Source organism: Sciurus carolinensis, chromosome 3 (genome assembly GCF_902686445.1).
Source record: "Sciurus carolinensis chromosome 3, mSciCar1.2, whole genome shotgun sequence".
NCBI lineage: Eukaryota > Metazoa > Chordata > Mammalia > Rodentia > Sciuridae > Sciurus > Sciurus carolinensis.
This window is the reverse complement of record NC_062215.1, coordinates 155,000,179-155,023,896: the sequence shown is the minus strand read 5'-3', so window position 1 is coordinate 155,023,896 and position 23,718 is coordinate 155,000,179. Positions and strand designations below refer to the sequence as shown.

The following is a 23,718-nucleotide window of genomic DNA, read 5'->3' as shown; positions in this document are numbered from 1 at the left end:
AGTTAAATTGTGTACTTTCCCTTCATTAACAGAGCCCAGACATTAATTTTATAAGGACGAAGTGTCCTTACAAAGCAGCAACTCCTGCTTCAGAATGTTTAACCACCAAATTACCCAAAAGGCAGGAGTACTTTAAAAAATATTTTTTTAAAAAATGCTTTTTAAAAAGTGCTTTTAAAAAAATAATTTTTAAAGTCATGGGCAAGGGTAAAGAAAAATCAATATGCCACATTATTGTCAGGAGTTATTCCCATGGAGTATTCCAGTTGTGTACATGGTATTGAAACTAAAAAGAAACAACCTGATTATAGCTACTGGGGGACATCTTCTATTTCTATAGGAAATTGGCAGGATAAATAACACTGTGTATCCTGACAGAAAAAATGAACAGAGACAAAACAGTACTGGTATTTCAAATCAGACACAAAATCCCTTTTCCCTGGACACATAAAAATTTAATGATGTTCCACACATCTTCCTCCTCTGCACATCTCCTTTACTAGTCGTCTATATCAAAACTAAAATCATCAATATTTTCTGTATCTTCAAAAGGCACATATACATACATAAGTAGGGGAGGAAGCTTAACATCAGTTAAGTCTCAAGTCCCTGGTCAACTTGCTTCCAGTTCAAAATTAACTGTATTTTTAATAAGCACCAAATACAAACCAATGCTTTCATTCTTTAAAGCAAGCTTTCCAAAATGTTCCTATTTGTGTACTTACTGTACAGTCTGTAACTGAATGCATCTTCCTTTCTTTTTTTTTAATGTGAAAATTAATGTGCTTTTTTTTTTATAGAGGTCTGCAAAAGAATGAAATTCTAAAAATTTTACAAATCCCCAAATTATCCCCTGATGGAGGACAATAGAAAGAAGCTAACAAGAAACATTCTGGGATCAGAATTTCTTCAAAGTTGAATACTCTTAATCACCTTTTAAAACACCTTTTAAAATTGCTGCTCATTAAAAAAGAAGCTCCTTGGTAAGATTACTTTATCTCTTAGTATGTCTCAGGAGCAGAACTGGTCAGAATGTAGCAAAGTGGAAAATGGGAATGAATGTCCACACTGGAAATATATGCCGCCTAACTTGCTGGTTATATTGAAACACTTCACCCCTATAAAAAACAACCAAGTGTTTCCTCCTCACCCAATTTCTTGGATTGGATCTAATTTATTTTTTACACTTAAAAATTCTTTGTTAATAATTCTTCCTTTAGTTAATTCCGTGACTGTAGACTAATTTACTAATAATGAAAATGGAGTACCTAAAACCTAAACATAAACAGATGAGTGTAGTTTAACATAATGATTACAAAAGTTTTAAACAAGTTTAAGAAGTATTCTAAAAAATGCTTAAAGTTAATGGTTGCATCCTCTTGTCACCAACAGAGAAGGCAGAATTATAAAACTGAACACCTGAAAACAAGGTAAATTAGGAAGATACAGAATATGGCAGGATTCCCGATTTAAATTAAAATAAATGCAATTAAAATAAATGCAAACCTGCTTGCCTGGCCACTAGTGAAATAAATTAGAATTTTTCTCATGGTTTCAGAAATCCTGACTATAGGTAACATTAAATTATTATATAGGAGACACAAATAAATTCAACAGCACTAAAAATGCTTTTTAAGTAAACAATGTGCAACTCTAAGGCCAAGATAACTCACAATCTATAAGACATGGTTTTTTCTTCTCCAATTAAGTTAACAAATACAATAACTCAGTTTCTCATACCTCATCTATCTGTATTTTAGCTTAAAGAAAGAAATGTTCATGCAACTTCCCAATCCCCAGACTTCTAATTCACAGGTATCAAAACCCGAAGTGCAAAAGTTTTTATCCTTCAGACATGGATGATCTAAAGAACCAAGGAACCGAAAGGCCTTCTGCACACAGGTGAATGTGATGAAGAAATAAAACATGTCACTTATTTTTGGTCTCTTGTTCCTGCCTGTTTCCTTCACAGTCCATTTCAAAAAAATGTGCTTGATTTCAACAATTCAGGTCCAATCCTGTCCAGTGGTCTGGTACCATTAGGAAATATTTGTCCATTGCTTCACAAAATCTAGTCCTATACAACTCTGGAGAGACCACAGTTGGCATTTTACCTAAAATTATGAAAGAGAAAAGGGAAAAAAAGTCATTTTATACATATAATTGATTATCAGTTTTCAACCAAATATGTTTTTTCATATAAACTTCCATAAAGACACATATACCAGAGCAGTCTAAGTGAGGAGGTAGGGTTACCAATTGTGCCACCTGCCATGCAACAGAATTCCTTCCTAGTAGAAGCTTTTATTCTAAAGACAATTTCTTTCCAAGAGATGAGAGATGGCTAGAGGGACAAATGAGACTGGGGTGCCCAAAGTAGAAAATATCAAGTGTTTATTTAGAGAAAACCTCTTATTCAGAACCACTAGCTTTTTCTTCCTTTTGAACTCTTATTTTGAGAATTTTTGGCATTTTAACATAAATTTAAACCCAGCATTTCCTACCTACACAATTCCCCTTAATATCTGGCCACTCTGAAAATGAAGTCAGAGATAACCCCACTTTTTTTTTTTTTTAAACAATTTTAATAGCTCTTAAATTTTTTAATAGTTCTTAAATTTTAAATGATTAGGAATATATGAGAACAACTTAAAGAATAAACAGAACAAAAATTCTGCTCACCTTGTCCTCCTAAAATTCCTGTTGACTTCACAACCATTTCAAGCTTTTTGTCCCATGTAAATGTTCGAATATAATCTGGTGGTTGAAAGAGGTAGGTGAAATTAGCTATCAAGGTATGTTAATAAATATAAGCAAATGACAATAGTAAATAACTATTACTACTATTTCTATAATACTTAACATTTATTGAATGCTTCAATATGCCATGTGCTTTCTAAAGGTTTTCTCCAAATTAATTTGCTTAATCCTTAAAACAATGATACGGGGCCTAATTTGCAAATGACTTGAATATACAGTTTTGTGTGTATATGAATGTATATGTGTATATGTGTGTGTGTGTATGTGTATATGTGTATATACACATCTATCTCCAGAAGCACTCTACCATTAGGCTACATTCCCAGCCCTTTTTATTTTTTATCTTGAGACAAGATCTTGCTAAGTTGCTGAGGCTAGCCTTGAACTTGTGACCTTCCTGTCTCAACCACTAAAAGTCACTGTAATTACAGGGAGGCACCACCAAACTCAGCCTGAAATTATGTATTTTTGATAAAAATAATGAAAAAGGAGATGAGGAAACTGGACAGAAGGAACTAGAATGAAAAAACTATTATTTTTAAAATTTCAAATGAAAGTTTGTTAAAATATTCAACAAACCTGATGAGGTTCAAAAGAATTTTATAATTTTTTTCTCTTTCAATCATGAACTATAAGTAGGATATATTTATTAACTTACCTATAATTCCAACTACCAACTCATTGTTAGTATCATCTCGCCCAACCAGCAAAGAATAATCTATAATGAGGTGGCTAGAAAGGAAGTGGGAGTCGCTATGGATGGAGGTTCTCAGCACAGCTTTGGAATGAGAACGAATATACAGAGGGTTGTCTCGAACCATCTTCAAGAGGTTTTCATCCAGCAGGACCACATCACAACTCTCTTTCCCAGTGTCAGTTTTTACATTTCGATTCCTAAGTGAACCCTTCAAATCAAATACCTGGTAGAAAGAAAAATTATTTGTCATTTATGTAAGAGTTGCTACAATGGTTAATTAATGAAATTAAATTAAAAGGGCAGACAAATAGACTCTTTGTAGTGGCTACAATTACATACTTTGAAGTTTAATTTTAAAATTCAATCGTAACATTTATAACAGTCATTCATAGTGAAGTAAGTGTACAATACTAACCCTGGTGATATAAATATATCATATGAAACTAATATCTAGGTACTCAAATTACTAAAACATTTCAGAAATACTCAGATCAGTTTAACCAACTTTATGGTACATGAACAGATAACTCCAAAAATATATTACTGGATCATAAAGCAGTATAAAAGAGATGCAAATCATCTTTCTTAGGAAACTTAGTCTTGATATTGAAACCAAACAATTACTTATGGCAATGGAGAAGAACAGCATAATTTTAGGAATAACTGGGTGGTAGGGAAAGCAGTGCACTCAAAGGTCAGAGAACCTGAATGCTAGAACCAGTATGACCTGGAGTGTAGTTTATACACCAGTGCTGGTCAGTTGTTCCTGGCTCATGATGATGCTAAGGAGCCGGTGACAGAACGTAAATCATTAGATCATTAAGCACACAGTTTAGTTCAGCTAACATATTTCTCAGATGAAGATTTTTCTCCATGAAGAAAGCAGTACACTGAATCACAGTTTGGCACAAGCTCCTTAACTCTTTGAAGACTGGAAATAATTTAAGAACCAGAACTTTGAAGAGCACTTTTCTAGAATTTAGACCAACCTAAGATCTCAAAATAACTAAGTTACTCAATTTCTATGGGCCTCAACAAATTTATTTTTAAAAATTGAGATGGTGGAAAAAGTTCAATTTCAGGCTGGGGCTATAGCTCAGTTGGTAGAGTGCTTGCATTGTAAGCACAAAGCCCTGGGTTCAAACCCCAGCACCGCAAAAAAAAAAAAAAAAAGTCCCAATTTTATCTAGTAACCAAAGTTAAATATTTACTACAAAATAAGATGTTATTTGGATTCATGATATTCAAGAACTAAAAGTACAAAGAGTTCCAATAGCTAAATGCTTCACATAGTTCAATGCCTTACCTGTGCCATCTTTCTCCCATAGAAAAGATTTTCCATGACAAGGAGATCTAACTTCTTCTCAGTGTTGTTCTGAGAGTTCTTATAACCAATTCTATAAACTCCAAGAATTTTGGCTAAGGCAGTGGGCCTCTAATCAAGAAAGGATAAAAGCAAACTATTATTAAGGGGATTATTTGTGATTTTATTACCAATTTTTATATTCTGTGGTTATCCACATGTTGTAAAAACATGATTTACTGCTGATATACCCAGCCAAAGGTCCCTGAAAAGAAACCCAAATCCTTGAATTTTCAGAAGTAAGTGTGGTAATGAAGCCAATGAATATATTAGACACTTAGCATTCTCCAAAGGGAAATCCTTCACAGTTGTTCAAATTCAAGCACTTTATTATGACATCTAGTTTCCTCTAAAAACACACAATAAACTATAACTTTAAAAAAGCATCTAAAACTCTATTCATAATTTTATGGAGGTGGGGGGAAGGAGTGTAGGCATTGCTCATGATAAGTATGCAAACTTGGGCCAATGGCTTCCTGCTTTTCTAGCTAAAGGAGACATCACCTGATTTCTCAACATGTTTCAAATTTCTGTCTCAATAAAATTACAAATTACTTGATGTGAAGCTAATTTTATCAGTCTTAAATTTAAGTTGACTTTCATACACATACTAATTAAAAACACCCTACTCAAGATCACTTGATTCCTCACAGGCAGAGATAAGAAAACTACAGTGTTCTGCATTCCACCAGACCTCAAAAGCATCCAGTCAAGTCCTGTTCAGATCTTGCCACAGGGAGAACTATCATTAGTACTAACCCTCAGGATAGGAGAAAGCCCAGTAAACTGAATGTTGACCAAGACTGAAGATTTGGAATTTCTACCTTTTGTTGAACAGCATTTGTAATATAATTGAAGTAGTGTGGTGCAAAATCAAGGAAAGACTGAACTTCCAGGCGAGGCATCTGCTTCAAAATGAATCTATCATCTAAAAAGAAGAAATTTCAAGTATTTACTCAATCACAATATCTACTGTCTTCTATAGTAAATCATTCCAGAGATCCCAAATCATCCTTATTTTATGCTTTCAAGAGATATTTTCTAATGTTACCATGAAAATTTTGATCAGAACACAATTTCCAAGTAATTGAAGGGCTGGAAGAGATCCTGAGGATTTATGTAGTCACTAGTTCTCTACTCTGATAGTACCACAACTAAATTCATTGCTAGGTGATCTAATTTTTAGAACTATCAAATAAAGTTATAAAAACTCCATTGTTCATGATGCATTGTCACAGTTATGAAAGTTCTTATCAAACAGCAGCTGTATTCTCTTAAATAATTTTGCTTTCAGTAAAACAAATAGAATCTAAAACACAAGGTCACATATTCTGCAAGCTTTTTAGGTTAAGAACTTGGTCTTTCTACTTTCAGGTTAAATATTTCTATTTTCATTTTTCATCAGTTCTGAGACACCCTTTTGAGCTTTCTAGAAGTGTTCTTTCTGTTACCTTTGGAGAGCTCAGAACTATAGAGTTTACTAAGGTAAGGACTTAATCAATGCCTGAGTCTCATTACAAACACATAGAGGTATATTCTTTTAAATTATTTTATTAAATCCTCTTAAGATAAAATGAAAGAAAACATCATTTGCCAACAGCCAATATTGTACTACCTCAGTTCAAGTATTATAAATCATTTTAGAGGAAAAGATGAAGACTACTCAACCAGTAAATGATTAAAAAGTCTTGCCTTCGGTTGCATAGAAGGCAGCTCCTGATTTGCCTCCTCGGGCCTGCCAGGGCGATGAGTGGGAAAGGGAACGAATGAAATCTTCCTCACTGCTGCCCAGAATCACTTCGCGCATCTTATGAAACTCCCCCGCGTAGTACAGTCGACAGTAAAATTTGGCATTAGCATCAGAAAATTCTACAAAAAAGTTTTTAAAAAAAGCGTTTATGAATCAAGAAATATCTTTTCCTTCCCTTCCCCACCATTAAATGCAACCATGTAGGTTCCTCCACAAAAGCATCTCTCATGTTAAATTGAAATGCCTGTTTATCAGAATGCTGTCAACATTATCTTCAGGGGAGATAAGAAAATATTCATATGGTCACTATTACATATTTAAAACAAAATAAAAATAAATAGAACCAGTTCTACCTTTACACTGGTTATTGTATTTTAATCATTGTACTTTTACAGAATTTCTTTATAAACATCACAAAATTTATTGTATATGATACTGTTCCGAACAGTAAGTTTCTAGTACCCAAATACACAATTCTAAATGCTTGTCAAGCTCCATTATATAGTAGGAAAATATTTAAATATTAGAAACTAAAGTATAATTTATAAATTTATGAAATTTTAGAATTAAATTTATAAATTATAAATTGAACAATATATATTTTAGAAACTAAATTACACATAAATAAACCTCATGTCAGCAGACTTAATATTCATCTCAAGAAACAGAATATTTAACTAGTATAAAGCTAGAATTCCCAAGTAACAGAGTTTGCTTAATTATGGTCTCTGTCCCTAGGCAGACAACATATTATTTTATACTTACGAAGTTCAACATGAGGATTTGTGAATTGTTTCTTCTGTGAATCTCCTCCATCTGCCTCATCTAAAAGGTTTAATATCATTAGTAAAGGCAAAGTTTTTAAATAGTTATCCATTCATTTTATCTTTTTTCCTGATATAACAACAAAAATTAGTACATCAACAAGAAAAATAACCTAGTAAAATCACTACAAAGCAAGCGTTAGATTGATGAATAAACTCTGTAAACAATTACAATAAAGTGTTATTCTGAAATTTCAATATTTAAAAAAATACAGAATTCAGTTGGAATAATTTTTCTTACTTGTCTCTCCTATTACAACAAACTCAGCTCTTACACTAAGAACTTCCATGGCTTCTTTATCAGTTAATGACCAGTTTTCCACGTGTGTAAAATAATACTTCCTCATATATTAGAATCTAATTCAGAGTTTTTTTTAATTTGACTGATGTTTCTGGTAAACCTACTACAAGATCCACTGTTTACTGTATACGTGAAATACATATTAGTATCAAGAAGAACAAATTATCCCCTAAGTTTTCACATTTCAAAATCATTTTCCAAAGCATTAAGACTCTCCAAGGAACACATTATAAACATCTGCAGCCCAACTGCAGCCTACAGAGTACTAAACAGATCTCTTAATTGCTAACCAAAATTTGTTACAGTGATTGTTATATTTTAACTACTAACTCATGATCTAACCTAGGGGTCACCCAACAATTTCTCTAAAGGGACAGATAGTAAAAAGTTTACTCAGTTGCAACTATTCAACTTGTTAATGTAATGTGCAAGCAAGCAGACAAGAGTAAACTAATGGATTTGACTATGTTCCAGAAAAACCTTATAAAAAACAGATGAACATATCTGTCAAATACTGTTATAAACCCATATACAAACAATCAGATAGACATGGTTTTAAAATACCAAAATATAGATGGACAAAAATAGCCACAATTTTACTGTAATTAGAAAAGAAAGAAAACATCTGGGTGATAGGGGCAGTGGAATGAAAACATGAGTATTTGAATTAACACAGTGGGATAGATGCTTTACATGTGTAATAACACTAAGTCCTCAGTAAACTACTTCATGGGTATGGCAACTAAAGATTTCTGATTGTATCACACAATAAATGATAACAACAAAATCTGAAACCAGCTGGACTCCTCAAATGCCATTTTTTTTCTACTACCATGCTGAGGAGTGAGAATAGAGGATATGCCTTGGTTTCAGTAACAAGAACTACCTATGTAACACCATAAGAAACGTAAAAAAACAAAATAAATAAATAAAAGCCTGGAACAAGCACATTTGGTCTACTTAACACACCTTGAGGCTCACTGCCTTGATTCTCCGTCCCCTCCTTGCCCGTCTGCCCAACCTGGTAGTAAGCACTATCTGCTCCACGTAAGGTCTCTCTCTTCTGGGAAGAGAGATCAGGGCTTTTGCCTGCTGTCCCTCTGAAGAAGGACAACATTCCAGAAGCCTTTTTAGCTAAAAATAAGAGGTAACATATTAATTTTAATTACAGGTCACTGCAAGTGGAAAATAAAAATTTTCAACTTATTCCTTTGTTAGCAGTAACCATTTTTAAGGCTAATCTGAGTAACAGATACTTCCATTTGCACAGATTATTATTCTATAAGATATTGTCATTGTTTTTGAGTAGTCAAACATCCTTGCTATCAGAAACACAGAAGGAAAGCAATGGTCAGCTAGCTGACTGTCAAAATGTGAGACATTCTCTGGATGGTCTTTCAAAACTGACTTTCAAAAGCAGTTATATTGTCATATCTTAAGCTAAAAGATTAAATTATAGCTAAGTTCTTATAATATAGTCAATTAAACTAAAACAATAACTCCACAAGCTAAAAGAATTCAGAGTTAAAGGTAACATCTTTTCATCTTTTGTGTTGCAAAATTTAAAAATGGGAAAATAGACAAGTTGTTTTTCAGCATCTTGCAAAAAATAAATACCATAGGATAGCCAAGAATTTACTAAAGCTTGTTCTTTTATTCTGGTTTGAGCTTCATTCATTATATCATGAATATGTGTGATTCTAATACTGTAAATTTATTATTTACCAAAAAAAAATTACCATTTACAAAATCAACAAAAAATGTCAATCATGAAAGTGCTCACTTAAAGTGGAAGACACTATTATTGCTTCCTTAATAACCACTACTACCCAATTCCTTGCTAACAGAACTTAAAATTGGAGGGGGAGGCAGTCATGTATGCAGTCCCAGTACAATGCTCCCCCTACTTTTTCAGCAGTTAGAGGTGGCCCTAAACTCAGTTCTAACCAATGAGACCAAAGGGGGTGCCTCTGCTTCCTGAATAAAAGAATAACTGCAGCTTCCACCACCCTTCTTTCTGTCTCAAAGACAAACAAAATGGAATATTCTTGAACATGAAGAAAACTTAAGAGTATCCAAGACAAACTATCCCTCAATTATCGTAACAATGCTGAGCAGCTCAACCAATGCCAGCAACTGCCCACCTCTAGGCTGAGCTATTTTAGAAAAGTAGGTATGTTTAAGCCCTTAGAGAACTGAATTTTCTGTTATTTGTAGCTGAATGCATTCCTAATTGATAAAGTCAATGAAACCCAAGTTCAAATCTCATCTCCACCACTGTCTGAACAACTTACTTAATCTAAACCATAACTTCCTTTCTGAAAATAGGGATATCAAATAACTTTATAAGCTTATTGTGAAGATTAAAGGAAACAACATAAAATTTTCATAGTGCCAATTAATACAGTAAACTCAAAAAAATTTTAAGTTCACATTTTATTGTAGATTGTACATTTTAAATTAAAAGCTCCAGGAAAGCAGATCCTCCTTCTTTTTGCATAGACAAGAGTTTCCAAGAATTTAAAATTCAATAACTTGAACTTACATTTAAGAATCACATCTATAAAAGAGGATATTAAAAAATGTTAAATCCATTATTATATTTCAAAGACTAGAAGTAGTAAATCCTTGGCCAAATGGCATTTTTGTGTTTTCTTCTTCAAATCATAATCACAAATAAAACAAATAAAAATACTTCTCCATTTGTGATCATACTTGGTTGTGGTTCTGCTTCTGCTGTGCGGTTGGTCTGTCCTCCACTAATTTCAGGTAATCTAATAGGACTGCTACTCTTCGGCCTGTTGTCAAAAATACTAAAAAGAAAGACAAAGGAAAAATTAATTTAAACTATTCAGAACACAGAGAGTATTCTGATTCCTACACTAAACTACTGCACACTTAAGCCCACCCACAAAATCAGAAATCTGATCAATAATTTTTATAAACACAGGTTAGAACATTGAACAAAAAGTCTTGAAATATCTACTAAAGAAAGTAAAATGCTTTAACTATAAAAATGGATGGAAAATGTACAAAAGTCACAGGCTTTTATAAAATTTTTCCTTAGGTTCATTAGAGCAAGATTTGCATCTATCACCAATTACAGAAAATAACAATTTCATTTGTCTCATTCTACTCACAAAAGTGATGATAATTCAAGCAAATTTTACCAGATTAGTAAAGTTGGAAAACCTATTTCAGTAATAATGAGCCTATGACAATTTCTATTTAAATGTATAAAATAAGGAACATGTGAAAAGAACTGGTTTGGGGTTTTTGTTGGTTTTTTGTTTTGTTTTGTTTTTAACTGTTAGGTACATAAAATTCACAAACACTTAAAATTACAAAGTCAAGCAGTGGTATATTTTTTACAAGTTACCATTTTTAAGAAAAAACAGTAGCTTCTTTTTTCATTTTTTTTAAAAAAAGGTTGGGAAGTGTTTATCTGTAACATACACTGAATATTGTGGCAACTGATAGAAAACTATATTCTAAGGGACTGTTTAATAAGGCCTTTTGTTGTACTTGAATTTTGTTGCCTCAATTACTGGCTGAAATGAATGCCATTATCTGGATCCTAAAAGTTTTTATACTGACAATATGCTATAATAGAACTGCAGAACAAGGATACAGAAGTGACAACATAACTAAATTAAAATACAGTTTACTCAATCATGAATCACCTATTTGTTGGAAGCCCTTCTTCAGCACTGTTCCACAGAGTTGCTTTAGACAATTCCTCTAAGGCATTTCGGTATTCTTTACAACTTAGGGTAGAAATAGGTTAAAAAAATGTTAAACGTTAAGCTCTTCTTTAAAAATAAATCATAAGCTTAGAATAAGTTTTGCATTATAGAAACACAACCATTATTAAGTATCCATGATTAAACAAATGCACTTAAGTTAATTAATAAAAGTGATCAAAGTAGAAGTTTCATGAGGAAGGTCGATGGTCTTTATAAAGAACAATATAAATAAGGACCCACTGACCCCTAACTAGTACCAATAACCTTAGCAATGATCAAAAGAACCTAGTTACCAAAATTTAAATCAAATTAATTCAGGTGCTAACCAGGTAATTTAAAAGAATAAATCCTCAGGATTTCATTAATAGAAAATAAAGGGACTTAAGAGTATTTTTCTATTTAAAGGTACTAAATTTGAAGAAAAAAAACCCCAACTTTCTAAATGTTCCATTAGCTCAAAAAAATCTGACTCTTGGACTAGGAGTCTGGGAGTCATGCTTTAGACTAATCAAATGTCATAGAATAAGAAAGGCATGTTAGGGTATATTATTCTTTTAAGATATTGAAAGAAAATGTCTTTAACTAGAATATGTTCTTCCTAATAGTACAAAATATATTTTCATTTTGGCACCTTTCTTATCTACTGATGTATTATGATTAATCAATAAATTGAGAATAAAATACTGTCTTCACAAAGGCTAAAAGGCAGATTTTTAAAATTATCATATAAAATCTTTTTTTAAAATCTTATTATCCTAACAGTAAATGCTAAATACCACAAAGGCAGAAACATGTTAATCTTGCCAGGCGTTGTGATGCATGCCTGTTATCCCAGTGGCTCGGGAGGGTGAGGCAGGAGGATCGCAAGTTCAAAGCCAGCATTAGCAATGTAGCAAAGCCCTAAGCAACTTAGCAAGACCCTGTCTCTAAATAAAAATAAAAAGGGCTGGGCATGTGACCCAGTGGTTAAGTGCCTCTGGTTTCAATCCCTGGTACCAAAAAAAAAAAAAAAGCTTGTTTGCCCCTGTATATACAATGCCAAATATTTGTTGAATAAATGGACAACTTTTAACAAATATCCAAAAGGAAAAGTTTAAAGCCTTACAATAGAAAAAAAAAAAAAAGTAATTCAACACCTTAGATTCTATTTAAACTAAGTTGAACCACTACCAAGATACTTTTATGATTAAAAAGATGAGGTTTTTAGACTTATTGATATTTTTAAAGTGGGTTGCCTCTTTAAGACACATGATAACTGCATCAGAAAGTCAAACGTATCTATGAGGTAAGGCATGGGAATAGCATTCTCAAGGTAGGAAAATTTACTTAGTGTGTATAGGAAGCAGGAAAGAAATGAGTGCAGAATACAAAAAAAAAAAGATATTCACCTATTATTAGGAAAATATGTTCCATGTATTATGTTTTAATAAGTAAAACAAAGTAAAGGATATGGGGTACTACAAATTAAAACAGAACAGTAGGAGCAGTAGATAAACTGTCTAGTCAGGTCAGTTATTAGGAACTTACTTAAGAGATATGCTACATTCCATTATTTGGACAAAAAGAAGGTTTTCAGGTACAAAGAGAACAAACTACCATGCTGAAACAAAATATTTTTTAATCATTTTGTTTTGCTTTATATGAACAATCCCACAAATAGGATTAATAGACATATATAAAATACATAGATTTCAACCATAGGGGGAAAAGTTCCATGAACAGTACCTGAGAGCAAAAGCAATGATGGAGCTGGGTTCCTTCTCACAGACTGCAATGGGCACTCGTTCATGTTCATACATTAAGTAGTGCTTATCTGGATCACTGTTTAAGTTTTTTAGATGCATTAAATAAATGAGAATAAAATTAGCAGAAAATCAAATAAAAAATCTATTAACACACTCCAAGTAAATCTCAGGACAATTTTAATTAAATACTGCACAATCAGATATAATTAATTAAGCCACAATGTATGCAGATAATGCAAACTCAAGTCAAAAAGGAAACAAAAAATCAAGAAAAAATTTTTAAAGGCAATTGGAAAATTATCAGAATTAGGTTTCAAATCACAGGATTACAAAATAGTCACTACAATACTACTAGTCCAATAAAAAATAACCCAGCCACTCTACTGTTATCACATGGAAACTCACTGTTGATTCCCTCTCAACCTAATTTTGCTCCCCTCACTTATACTCTAACTCCTCTAGGCACTGTTAAGGCACATTCATTCATTTTATTTAGGTACTATTTACTGAGCCCCTAATGTGCAAGGGTACGATATTAAGGAAAAGAATTATTAAGCATTTTATATAAGTGAGAAATTAACAATGGTGAAAAAAACAGACATGGTAGAGTTTAGAGTGGAGTAAAGATACAAGCTTGTATAATACTTACAAAGGAAATGGAATAGGATTATAGCTATTTCCTGGAAGCAAATTTGCAAAGATGGCTTTCATGGTTGACTTCTCCTTCACCTGGCTGTCTGTGGATCCCAGCAAATGTCCATCAAACACATCTAGGATGAAGAATATTCTACTTACATACTAACATTCAGGAAGAATATAAAATTAAAGTGTCAACTTTATTTCTTTTCCCTTGGGGAATACAACATCATAATTAACAGAAGTGGTTTAAAATTCTGATCTAGAAAAAAATTACTCTTACGGAATGAAAGAGAAAGCACAGCGAAACATACAGATTATTGACTCTAGGGACCGGTTTTCTTCTTTACATTTTAGTACCTCTGAAATTGAGATTATTCTAACACCAATGGTTTCCACTGCAGGAGCCAGGGAGCAGCCATAAGGGTATTACTGCCTGAGTGTGCACAAACTTCATTATAGTTATTCATGTGATAAAGTTCAGATTCAACTCAGTTATGGGCACTGTGGCTATTACACCTGACATTAGTAGCAATTGTAAAGTAATTCCAAAGTTTATATTGAGCAGTTTACTACTTAAACAGAAAGCAAGGAAAGAAAGGAGCCAGGCATTAATTTATTATTGGGAAGCAAATATTTTTGTTGGGAGAAATGGCAGCAATTTTCTTATTTTTTAACAAAGCAGCAACCCTGTACTTTATGGAACGAACTTGAGAAAGTAAGAGCCCCACAAGGTACTTACATGTCAAGTAGTGAAACTAAACAAAGAAGTGATATAATGAAAAGCTCTATTTTAAAAAGCACTTTAAGTATAAACTAAATATTCGAAGGGATAAAATAGCATTATGTCAAAGAATTAGCAATGTTTTCTTTTTTATTCTCAGAAACCCATATAAGCCAAAGAGACAACTATTAGCCTTAGAGTCAATGAAATACAACAAAAGTAACTTAAACTATACCTTCAGAACCACTGGCTGTATCTAGTTCAGGCCCTCCCACTGACTGCTCAGTCATGACTTCAGGTGAAGTAGGTAACTGGAGATGGGTAGAATTGGTAGAACTCTGGCTGGACAGTGTTGTCAAGAAGCGATCCTCTAAAGAAAAATATAGTTCCAAGAGTCATTTAAAAAATATTAAGTATATTTCTATCTAATATTAATGTCTTTAAATGCCAATTCATATTTTTAATTACTAAAACACAGAATTTTAGCTTTTTAAAAATTATCAAGGTCATGTAGCTCATGTCATAGAAGTGGACACAAAATTCCATATATGACTTGACCACAATTAAATCTCAAGGACCAATAATCATCAACCAAATCTGACTCCTATCTAACACAATACTCCTTCCACTATAACACAATGTCTACCTAAACAATTCAGCTTAATAAAGAATGAAATTAGGACACTATGGGAAAAATCAGATGCTCATTTTGGGGGAGAAAAGGTATTAGATCATAATTATTATAGAAAAATACCAAGAACAATGAGTTAAGTTCTTGCCCATCAAAAATAGTCTATGTAAATTTTCCCACAAAGTTTCTACAATGACACTAAGTTATCCAATAATATACTGGGAAAGATACCATAAGTCTAGAAAATATTTTAGTGACATTAAAAATTTAAATTAAATGTTACAAGATTTTTGTAGTGAAACCTGGGGATTCAGAAAGAAGCAAAACAGAAATTCAATTTCCTGTTCTCTGTTACTTCTTTCTCCAACAGCAGTGCTCTCTATATTTCATGTATCTCTGTATCCAAACTTGTCTACTTACAGTGTACTATATGACAAGCTTAAGATGATTTACAAATGACCTATAATTAGGTGGTTAAAGTCTCTGAACAATTGTATTAGGAAAAAAATGCTAAAATTAGCAGTTAAAATCAATTTATACAGTTATAAAACAACAACTTATGCCAACTTTCCACTGGCAAGTGGTCACTAGACTCAAGGACCAACCTTTTTCCCCATTTTGAAGTCCTGGAGAAATATTCCGTGGAGAGGCATCCATTGCACTTATCTGTAAAGAAATAAATACTTTATTCTTAAAAAAATATTAACAACACACTTTTAAAACTGTCTAACCAAATGAATCTTGAACTTTTTCGTGTCAGGACCTATTTATACTAAAAATAACTAAGAACCACCTTAATAATTTAAAATAGCTTTTCCCTTATTAGAAATTAAACCTGAGAACATTTTACAATACTCATTTATTAATTCATTTAAAAATAATAAGCCCAAGTTGGGCTTGGTGGCACATGCCTGTAACCCCAGTGACTTGGAAGGCTGAGGCAGGAGGATCGCAAATTCAAGGACAGCTTCAGCAACTTAGAGAGGCCCTAAGCAACTTAGCAAGACCTTGTCTCAAAATAAAAAATTAAAAGGACTTGTTGGTTTAGTGGTTAAGCACTCCTGGGTTCAATCTCTACCACCCCAAAATAATAATATGATAATAAGCCCATTACAATATTAGCATGAGTACAATAACATTGATTAAATCAAAAATACCTATTTTCCAAAATTAAAAAGCAATTGGTAAAAGAGTGACACTGTTTTACATTTTTACAAATATCTTTAGTATCTAGCTAGCTAGATTCCTATTTGGCTTCTGCATTTAATCTACTGAATACACTGTTATGATTAAAGTTCTGGCTTCACACAGACATGTGGTTAATAAAGAGAAAGTTACAGAAGCCTTGAAAAGGTCTTGGACCCTCAGTAGTTCTTGAACCACACTTTGAGAATATTGTGCTAAACAGGAACTTACACTTCTTGGCATTAAGAAATCTAGGAATACTTAAAATTATCATTAAGCCAGTAAACTTTTATTATTCACTGAACCTTCTCAAGTCCTAATTATCTGTGGATAATATATATTTAGAATGACTATCAGCCACACATATGATTTCCATAAAGTCATTTATAAGGTCACTGATTAAAGATCACCATATCAGAGAGACCTCCTTGGGTACCCTACATAAAATAACCTACTATCTCAGCAAAACTATCTCCCATCTTTCTTCCTTCAGAGCCATTGTATATTTGTTAAAATATTTATGGGTTCACATGTGTACTATCAGTCTCTTCCTCAATAGAAAAATGTTTCATGAGGACAGTAACTACGGACTTTGTTCACAATTGCATACACTATAACCTAGAAAAGTTCCCAGCACATCATGAGCACTTGAGAACTATTTATCAAATAATTAAATATAAAGGCAGTGCAACAGAATTTCAAATCAATTTTTAATCTTTCAAAATGATGACCTTCTGTTGAACAATGTTATATTTTCAACTCTGTATCAACATGCTATAATCTCAAGGTTTTACACCATTACCTCTGCAATGTGTTCAGTGGGCAAATGGAAAGATCACCAGGGGTCTGTGCTTATTAATAGCCCTGAACTAGCTGGCAAATACTAACATTTAAATCATCTTTAGTTACTTTTTTCTTACTCTCACCTAAACTTTAGGGAACAGGATTCCTACATGATTTTTTAAGAAACAAAAGGGAAAAATCATTATATATTACTAAACAGCAAAATGATTTCAAGTACTTGAATCCATCACTGCATGAAAGTATTCCTCTACAAATATTAAACACTATATAAAAAGAAAACATAGTCTCAAAAGCTGTTGTGATATCAAAGCATGAGGCCCTTACAATATACTGACACAAATTCATGTGAAATTTGGGTAGCATGATAGGAGAATTCTAAAATGGTCCCCAGTCCCTGGTGTATACTTTAATTACACAAACACTGACTTAGGTACTGCTGTGAAGAAATTTTGCAGATGTAATTAAAATCCCAAGTCAGTTGACCTCAAAACCTCAAATTCCAGGTAGGCCTGATGTAATCACATGAGTCACTAAAACTTACAGAGGAAGTAAGTGATCTGAAACACAAGAGGGATTTAACTATTGTTGCAGGGTTTGAACATGGATGAGACTGCATTGTCAAGGAATGCAGGCAGTCTCTAGGAGTTAGGAATGGCCTCTAGTTAACAGCCACCAACAGAAAGGAAGCTCAGTCTTATTACCACTAGGAAATGAATTCTTCCAGTAACCTGAATGAGCTTGAAAGAAGATCCTGAGCATCAAGTAAGATAAAGCACCGGCCAGTCTTCATTTCAGCTATGTGAGATTCTGTGCAGAGAACCAAGACATGCATTCCAGATCTCTGGCTCACAGAAACTGTGAAATAATACATTTGTATTTTTGGACACTAAATCTACAATTTGTTCCCCAGCAAAAAAAAACTAAATCAGTTAGAAAAAGTCAATTAAATTAAGGTGTAGAACTTACCCAGTTCAGACACCTTAAGAAGACCTTCTCATTTTAAGCACAGATAAAATACTCAAAACTGCACAGTAAAACAAACAAGGACTTTATTATACACTCTGAGCACCCACATCTTTTCTTTTGTAGTACTTGCTGTCACCATGATAGTATCTCATTGACTCCAGTGTAGAATAGATTTATGATAAATATTTCCAATAAATGAATCAGAACAGATCATTTATTTCAGGCTAGGGCTTAAAAGTACTCCAGGTCCTATATCTCCTTGAAACCTCACAACTTCAAGATGGAAAATCTATTCAATATTAATCAATTATGTATTTAACTACCACTTCTAAGTGTCATAAATGGAATCAATTACATCTCTATCAGTGAAGGACCAAAGACAAGACTTTATTTTTCTACCTTGCTTTCTTCCCCTTGTCTCAGTCTTCCAGGACTTGGAGGAACTGAAGGTCGCTTTCTACCTTTTTCCTGCTGGAAAAGGTCCTGCAACCTACAGTCAAAGAATATGGTTTGTTTTTTAGAACCTTGAATACTTACAAATTTTCTCTTTATAACTCTGAAATCACAAAAATTAAAGTTTCTGGTTTGGATTGTAATAGACTTTAAAGGTGTACATATTTAGGGCTAAATTTTTGTCATATCTAATGAACTAACCAAGAGCTCTTCATGATATAAATGTATATAAATATAAAAGAATAGCAAATTAGTACAAAGAAAAATATTTCTAAAAATAAATACTTAAATAATGATATAAGATAAATACAATAATATTTTTGAATTTCTTGCCCCCTGTTACAGTTTATGTATGAGGTATCTCCCAAAAACTTACATGTGAGACAATGCAAGAAAGTTCAGTAAAATGATTGGATTATGAGAGCCTTAACCTAATTCAGCATTAATCCCCTGATAGGAATTAACTTGGTGGTAACTGTAGGCAAGTACAGTGTGGCTAGAGGAGGTGGGTTACTTGAGGGTATGCCTTTGGGGGTATATATTTTGTCCTTGGTTAGAGAAGTATCGCTCTCTGCTTCCTGGATATATGTGCTAAGGTGTTTTGCTCTGCCATATTGCTGTGACATTCTACCTCATGTCTGGTCCACAGCAATAGAGTCAGCCATCCATGGCTAAGACCTCTGAAACCATGAGCAACAAATAAACTTTTCCTTCTCTAATTGTTCTTGTCAGTCTTTTGATCACAGCAGCAAAAAAAGCTGACTAAAACACCCCTAAGTCAATTATTACTCATGGCACACTAATCCTGTCCAATTCCATTCAGGAGTATACATATTTGAAACAACACTGAAGGTTGTTCCCTTCTTTGGTTTTTATATTCTCACAAGCAATCTAAAGGTTAGACCATATATTTTAAAGGCTAAAAACAGGGAAAGGAGAGAAAGAAAAAAAAGCTTCTTTATAACTTAAGAACAAAATAAAATGTCTATAATTAATGAGGTATTTACATTTTTCAAATGTCACAGGCAAAGTCAATTTGGCAGTAATATTAACCAAACTGCAAAATCATACCTGTTATTCCAAGCTTGCAGAACTTCACAGAGACTTTGTTTCTTGGCAATGAGTGACTCAAAGACTGACTGCAGTTGCTGAGGAGTGTCTACAGAGGAAGACATGAGCCTTGCTTGCATCTTCTCAATCCAGTTCTTGAACTCGCCTTCTTCCATCTAGCAAATAACAGATAAGATTTCAGTAAACAGGCACTATACAGATAACCTTTCCCCCCAAAAAAATTTCTAGCAAGTTAACAATTGACTTTTTGATTTTCTATTAAAGAAATGAACTACCTCTTTTTGTGCAAAGATATCTTCCATTTTTTCCTCTCTTGTTTTGCTAAATGTATCCGTTTTCAGAGATGCAAGTCTTTCATCAACAGCTAGATATACCTGTGAAACTCTAAAAACAGACAACAGTGCACACTTTAGAGAAGGTGGAATCAAATTTTCCACTTCACATAAATAGGAAAAAAGAAGATACTAGACACAAAACCATAAATGAAAAAAGTATTATCTAATTAAAAATCTTATAATTTGGCAAAGCAAAAAGGGCCTGAAAGGATATACTTCAAAATTTTTACAGTTGTTTGCTTTGTCTTTTTGTTGTTTGCTTTTGTTTGACATTTTTAAAAATGCTTTCCCATATTATCTACATTTTTTTCCACAGAGCATCTGTAACATATAATTCAAAAAACTTATCTACATTTTCAAAGAAAGTTAAATGAACAAATCTTGATATTTCAGAACACCTATACACCACAGACATTAAAAAAAAAAAAAGGATGATCATCGAAACTGAAACTTACTTCTGAAAGAAGTCCTTAAGGTCCTGAAGAAGGGACACTTTTAATGGGGCCTGGCGCTTAATGAATATTTTGGGAAGTGGAACACATACTTCAAGAAGCCGAATGGGAGAATAACTGAGAAGAAAATACAAGTAAATATTTTAGTAACTTGAGCAGAGAGATTATATAATATCCAGATGGTCAATTAAATCCTAATAAGGCATAAAAGAAAATAAAGTTTCTATAAAATAGTATTTTTAAAAAATCATAAGGTTAATAAAGATAATATCAATCATAAATCTTTCCCAATTTTAGATTTTAATTTGTTTCATCACTGCACTGTGATGCCATCATGTAGCCTTTTGAAGTTATCCTCATTTGTTTTAAAAAAAATTATTTTGATATAAACCTTATCTGTGAGTGATGAAAGAGACTCCTTCCTATAATTAGTGTAGATATAGATATACTTTACCTTTTCACTCCTGAGGAGTCTTCATAAGTCTTTATTTCCTTTCCACCTGAGGTATTGCCTAGTCAATGCTATGCCCCACTTACACAGTATATTCATGGTTAAAGCTCTTGCTTAAGAAAAGAAATAAGTTCCAATTAAAAATGTTCCCTGAGAGTCTAAAATGTCCCAGATGCCATTTTAGGTACTGAAGATACTTCCTCATGATTCAGGAAAAACAAGATTCAGGAAATAAACAAAACAAATAAATATTTAAAACACATATATCAAGTGCTAAGTGTTATAGAGAAATACAAAGCAAGAAAGAGAAGCAGGGGAATACCAGGCATGAGAGGGGATAAGAGCAGGGAAAACTGGAACAGAGACTCATGCAAATTAAGTAAACAGCAGGCAGATATCTGTGGAATGAGTAGCTCAGAGAAAGAAGAACCAGCACAAGGCTCCCAGGCAGGAATCTACCTGACACAGGTGAGACCCAGACAAGGAGCTAGCAAGGCTATAGCAGGTGTGTGAGGGGACAGTGGTAGACCTCAGGCAGATAGAGCTTGAGGGGTTTTAGACCAGTAAATGAACTCTGACCTTCACTCGGGGTGAAACAGGAACCCTTTGTAGCATCTAGAGTAGAGAATGACCTGAGCTGATTTTTCCTTTAACAGGATCACACTGAGCATAGGCTGTGGGAAAAGGTCCACAAGGAAATTGTCTGAGGCTACTGAGGTACTGAGGGTAATGAACAGTGTTCAGATCCTGGATACATTCTGAAGCCAGAGCCTGAAGCCTTCTTCAAATCATTTAATATCACAGTGGTGACTATTTACTCTTTGAATTTGGAATTTTAGTTTTATCACAAGCATTCAATTATCTTTATGGTAGTTAATATCTTAGCAAAAATTCTGACAGACTTTCTCAGATGCCAAAAGAATGATGTAAGAGTAAAATTGAGGGGCTGGGGCCTGTAGCTCAGTAGCAGAGTGCTTGCCTAGCACTGGTGAGTCACTGGGTTCAATCCTTAGCACTGCATAAAAATAAACAAAGGCATTCTGTCCATCTATAACTACAAAAAACTTTTTTACAAAACAGAGTGAAACCCACAGTAGAAGGTCAACCAGGGTTCAAATCACAACCAAGGACTTTGTTAGTTCTATAAATGAACACACAATTATTATTCTCACTTATAAGGTCTATGAACTCTGTGAGTAAGGATATTAATACCTAGTTCTTCGGCAGATTAAGTTAAACTAATAGCTCTTAGCAGTGTGTGGTTCTGTGCATTTGCAAGGGTGGAGGTGGGGAATGACACATACAATTTAATTAAATGTAGTAAAGGTAGAAATGTTACAAAACCTTCAGGGAATGTGATAATGCACAAGATACCTTTGACTCCTTACCTGAAAGATGCCACCATCTGGTTATAGGAAAAATACTGGTGATAATCATGATGGATAGAGTGACCACATGGCTCAGCATTGGCTCTACGTGTGTATTGGTGCCCATAAAACCTAAGTTCAAGGTACTTTGCAAATGACATAGACCAGGATTCATTGGAAAGAGCAACAACTGGTGTTACCTAGAATTCAACAAAAATAATTTATCTAATCATACAATGAGAATCTCGTTTTTTAAATGTATTTCCTAATATATTCTGAATGCAGAAAACTGGGAGAAGAACAAAAAGTTTATAGGTGGGTGGAGCTGGGGTTGTGAGGGAGAGCAACATCACTGATAATCACATCACCAACAGCAATACACCTGCATGTTTATACTTTCTATATATGAATACATATTTACATAGCCAGTGTTACTTGTAAAAATTTTCCTATAATTTTTATAACATTTTATTCTCTACTGAACAATAAATCATGAATATTTTCATAAGATAATCTTTACAACTGTTTAAATGGGTGCAGAGTATCCTATTACATAGCATATTAAACCCAATTCCTACTTATGTGCATTAAAACATTTTTATTTTCACCTTATTTGAATGATGCTGTGTTGAACATCCTTGTACATACATAGAAATATCCATAGTTATATCCTTGGAATAAACTAATAAAATATCAAAGGGCATGAATATTTATATGATCTTTGATATTTTTTGCCACACTGTCTTACAAAACAGGTGTACTAGTTGACAAAAACTCTACAGGAGTTTCAACAGTATTTAAGAATGCCAATCTCTACTTTCTTACCAATGCTAGAAATTATAAACCTTTGAAATGCCATTTCTTTTTTAAAACAAGTCATTTTATTTAATTTCTAACTGGTTTCACTGCTACTTTGAAATTTTACTAATGAGTAAAATTTATATGCACATTTACTGCCCATTTGTATTGAATTGCTATGTCATGTCCTTTGCCTGTTTTTTCTAATGCCATGGTTTATACAAATTTAATATTAAATATATTTGTTCAAGTTGTAACTTATCTTACACTAGAAGTTTTTCATTTTTGTGTAACAAAACTATCTTTTAATCAGAATTCCCAAAGCAGAAAGTTTTGTCTTTTAAATAAAGTACATATATCCAAGCATGAAAAATATAAAGTTTAAATTCAAGTTATTCATTTAAGGCAATGATCAATCTACAGAGTTCATAAAAATATTACCAGTTATCGGAACTAAATAATAATGGGAACTAAAGAACAAGTATGAAAGTAAGACTGATAATTGGATTTCAGGCTGGTATATTTGCTGCTGCAGAAGGAACTAGCTTTTGATAGCAGATATTAACATAGTTCATACTATTATTTTCTCTGTAATTCTCATATATTCCTTCCAAAAAATAAACTCCAAAATAAGCCAAGGTAACAATGAAGTTAAACTG

General features: G+C 33.1%; 1 protein-coding gene across 4 annotated transcripts in view; it reads right to left on the bottom strand.

Annotated features, from left to right (window-relative positions):
* Positions 1-729: 729 nt before the first annotated feature.
* Pikfyve (phosphoinositide kinase, FYVE-type zinc finger containing) overlaps positions 730-23,718 on the bottom strand; it is a 77,960-nt gene continuing 54,971 nt past the window's right edge. For all 4 annotated transcript variants that reach the window (XM_047544693.1, XM_047544694.1, XM_047544695.1 and 1 more), the window contains 19 exons: positions 22,283-22,461; positions 20,447-20,560; positions 19,932-20,040; positions 19,657-19,811; positions 18,532-18,622; positions 15,783-15,843; positions 14,782-14,916; positions 13,836-13,956; positions 13,167-13,262; positions 11,379-11,462; positions 10,411-10,508; positions 8,665-8,829; positions 7,336-7,395; positions 6,513-6,689; positions 5,645-5,748; positions 4,764-4,892; positions 3,419-3,680; positions 2,683-2,757; positions 730-2,114 (listed from right to left, as the gene is read on the bottom strand). In XM_047544693.1, coding sequence (XP_047400649.1) covers positions 1,999-2,114; positions 2,683-2,757; positions 3,419-3,680; positions 4,764-4,892; positions 5,645-5,748; positions 6,513-6,689; positions 7,336-7,395; positions 8,665-8,829; positions 10,411-10,508; positions 11,379-11,462; positions 13,167-13,262; positions 13,836-13,956; positions 14,782-14,916; positions 15,783-15,843; positions 18,532-18,622; positions 19,657-19,811; positions 19,932-20,040; positions 20,447-20,560; positions 22,283-22,461 — 2,331 coding nt within the window. In that variant the 3' untranslated portion in view covers positions 730-1,998. The remainder of the gene's footprint in view (positions 2,115-2,682; positions 2,758-3,418; positions 3,681-4,763; positions 4,893-5,644; positions 5,749-6,512; positions 6,690-7,335; positions 7,396-8,664; positions 8,830-10,410; positions 10,509-11,378; positions 11,463-13,166; positions 13,263-13,835; positions 13,957-14,781; positions 14,917-15,782; positions 15,844-18,531; positions 18,623-19,656; positions 19,812-19,931; positions 20,041-20,446; positions 20,561-22,282; positions 22,462-23,718) is intronic.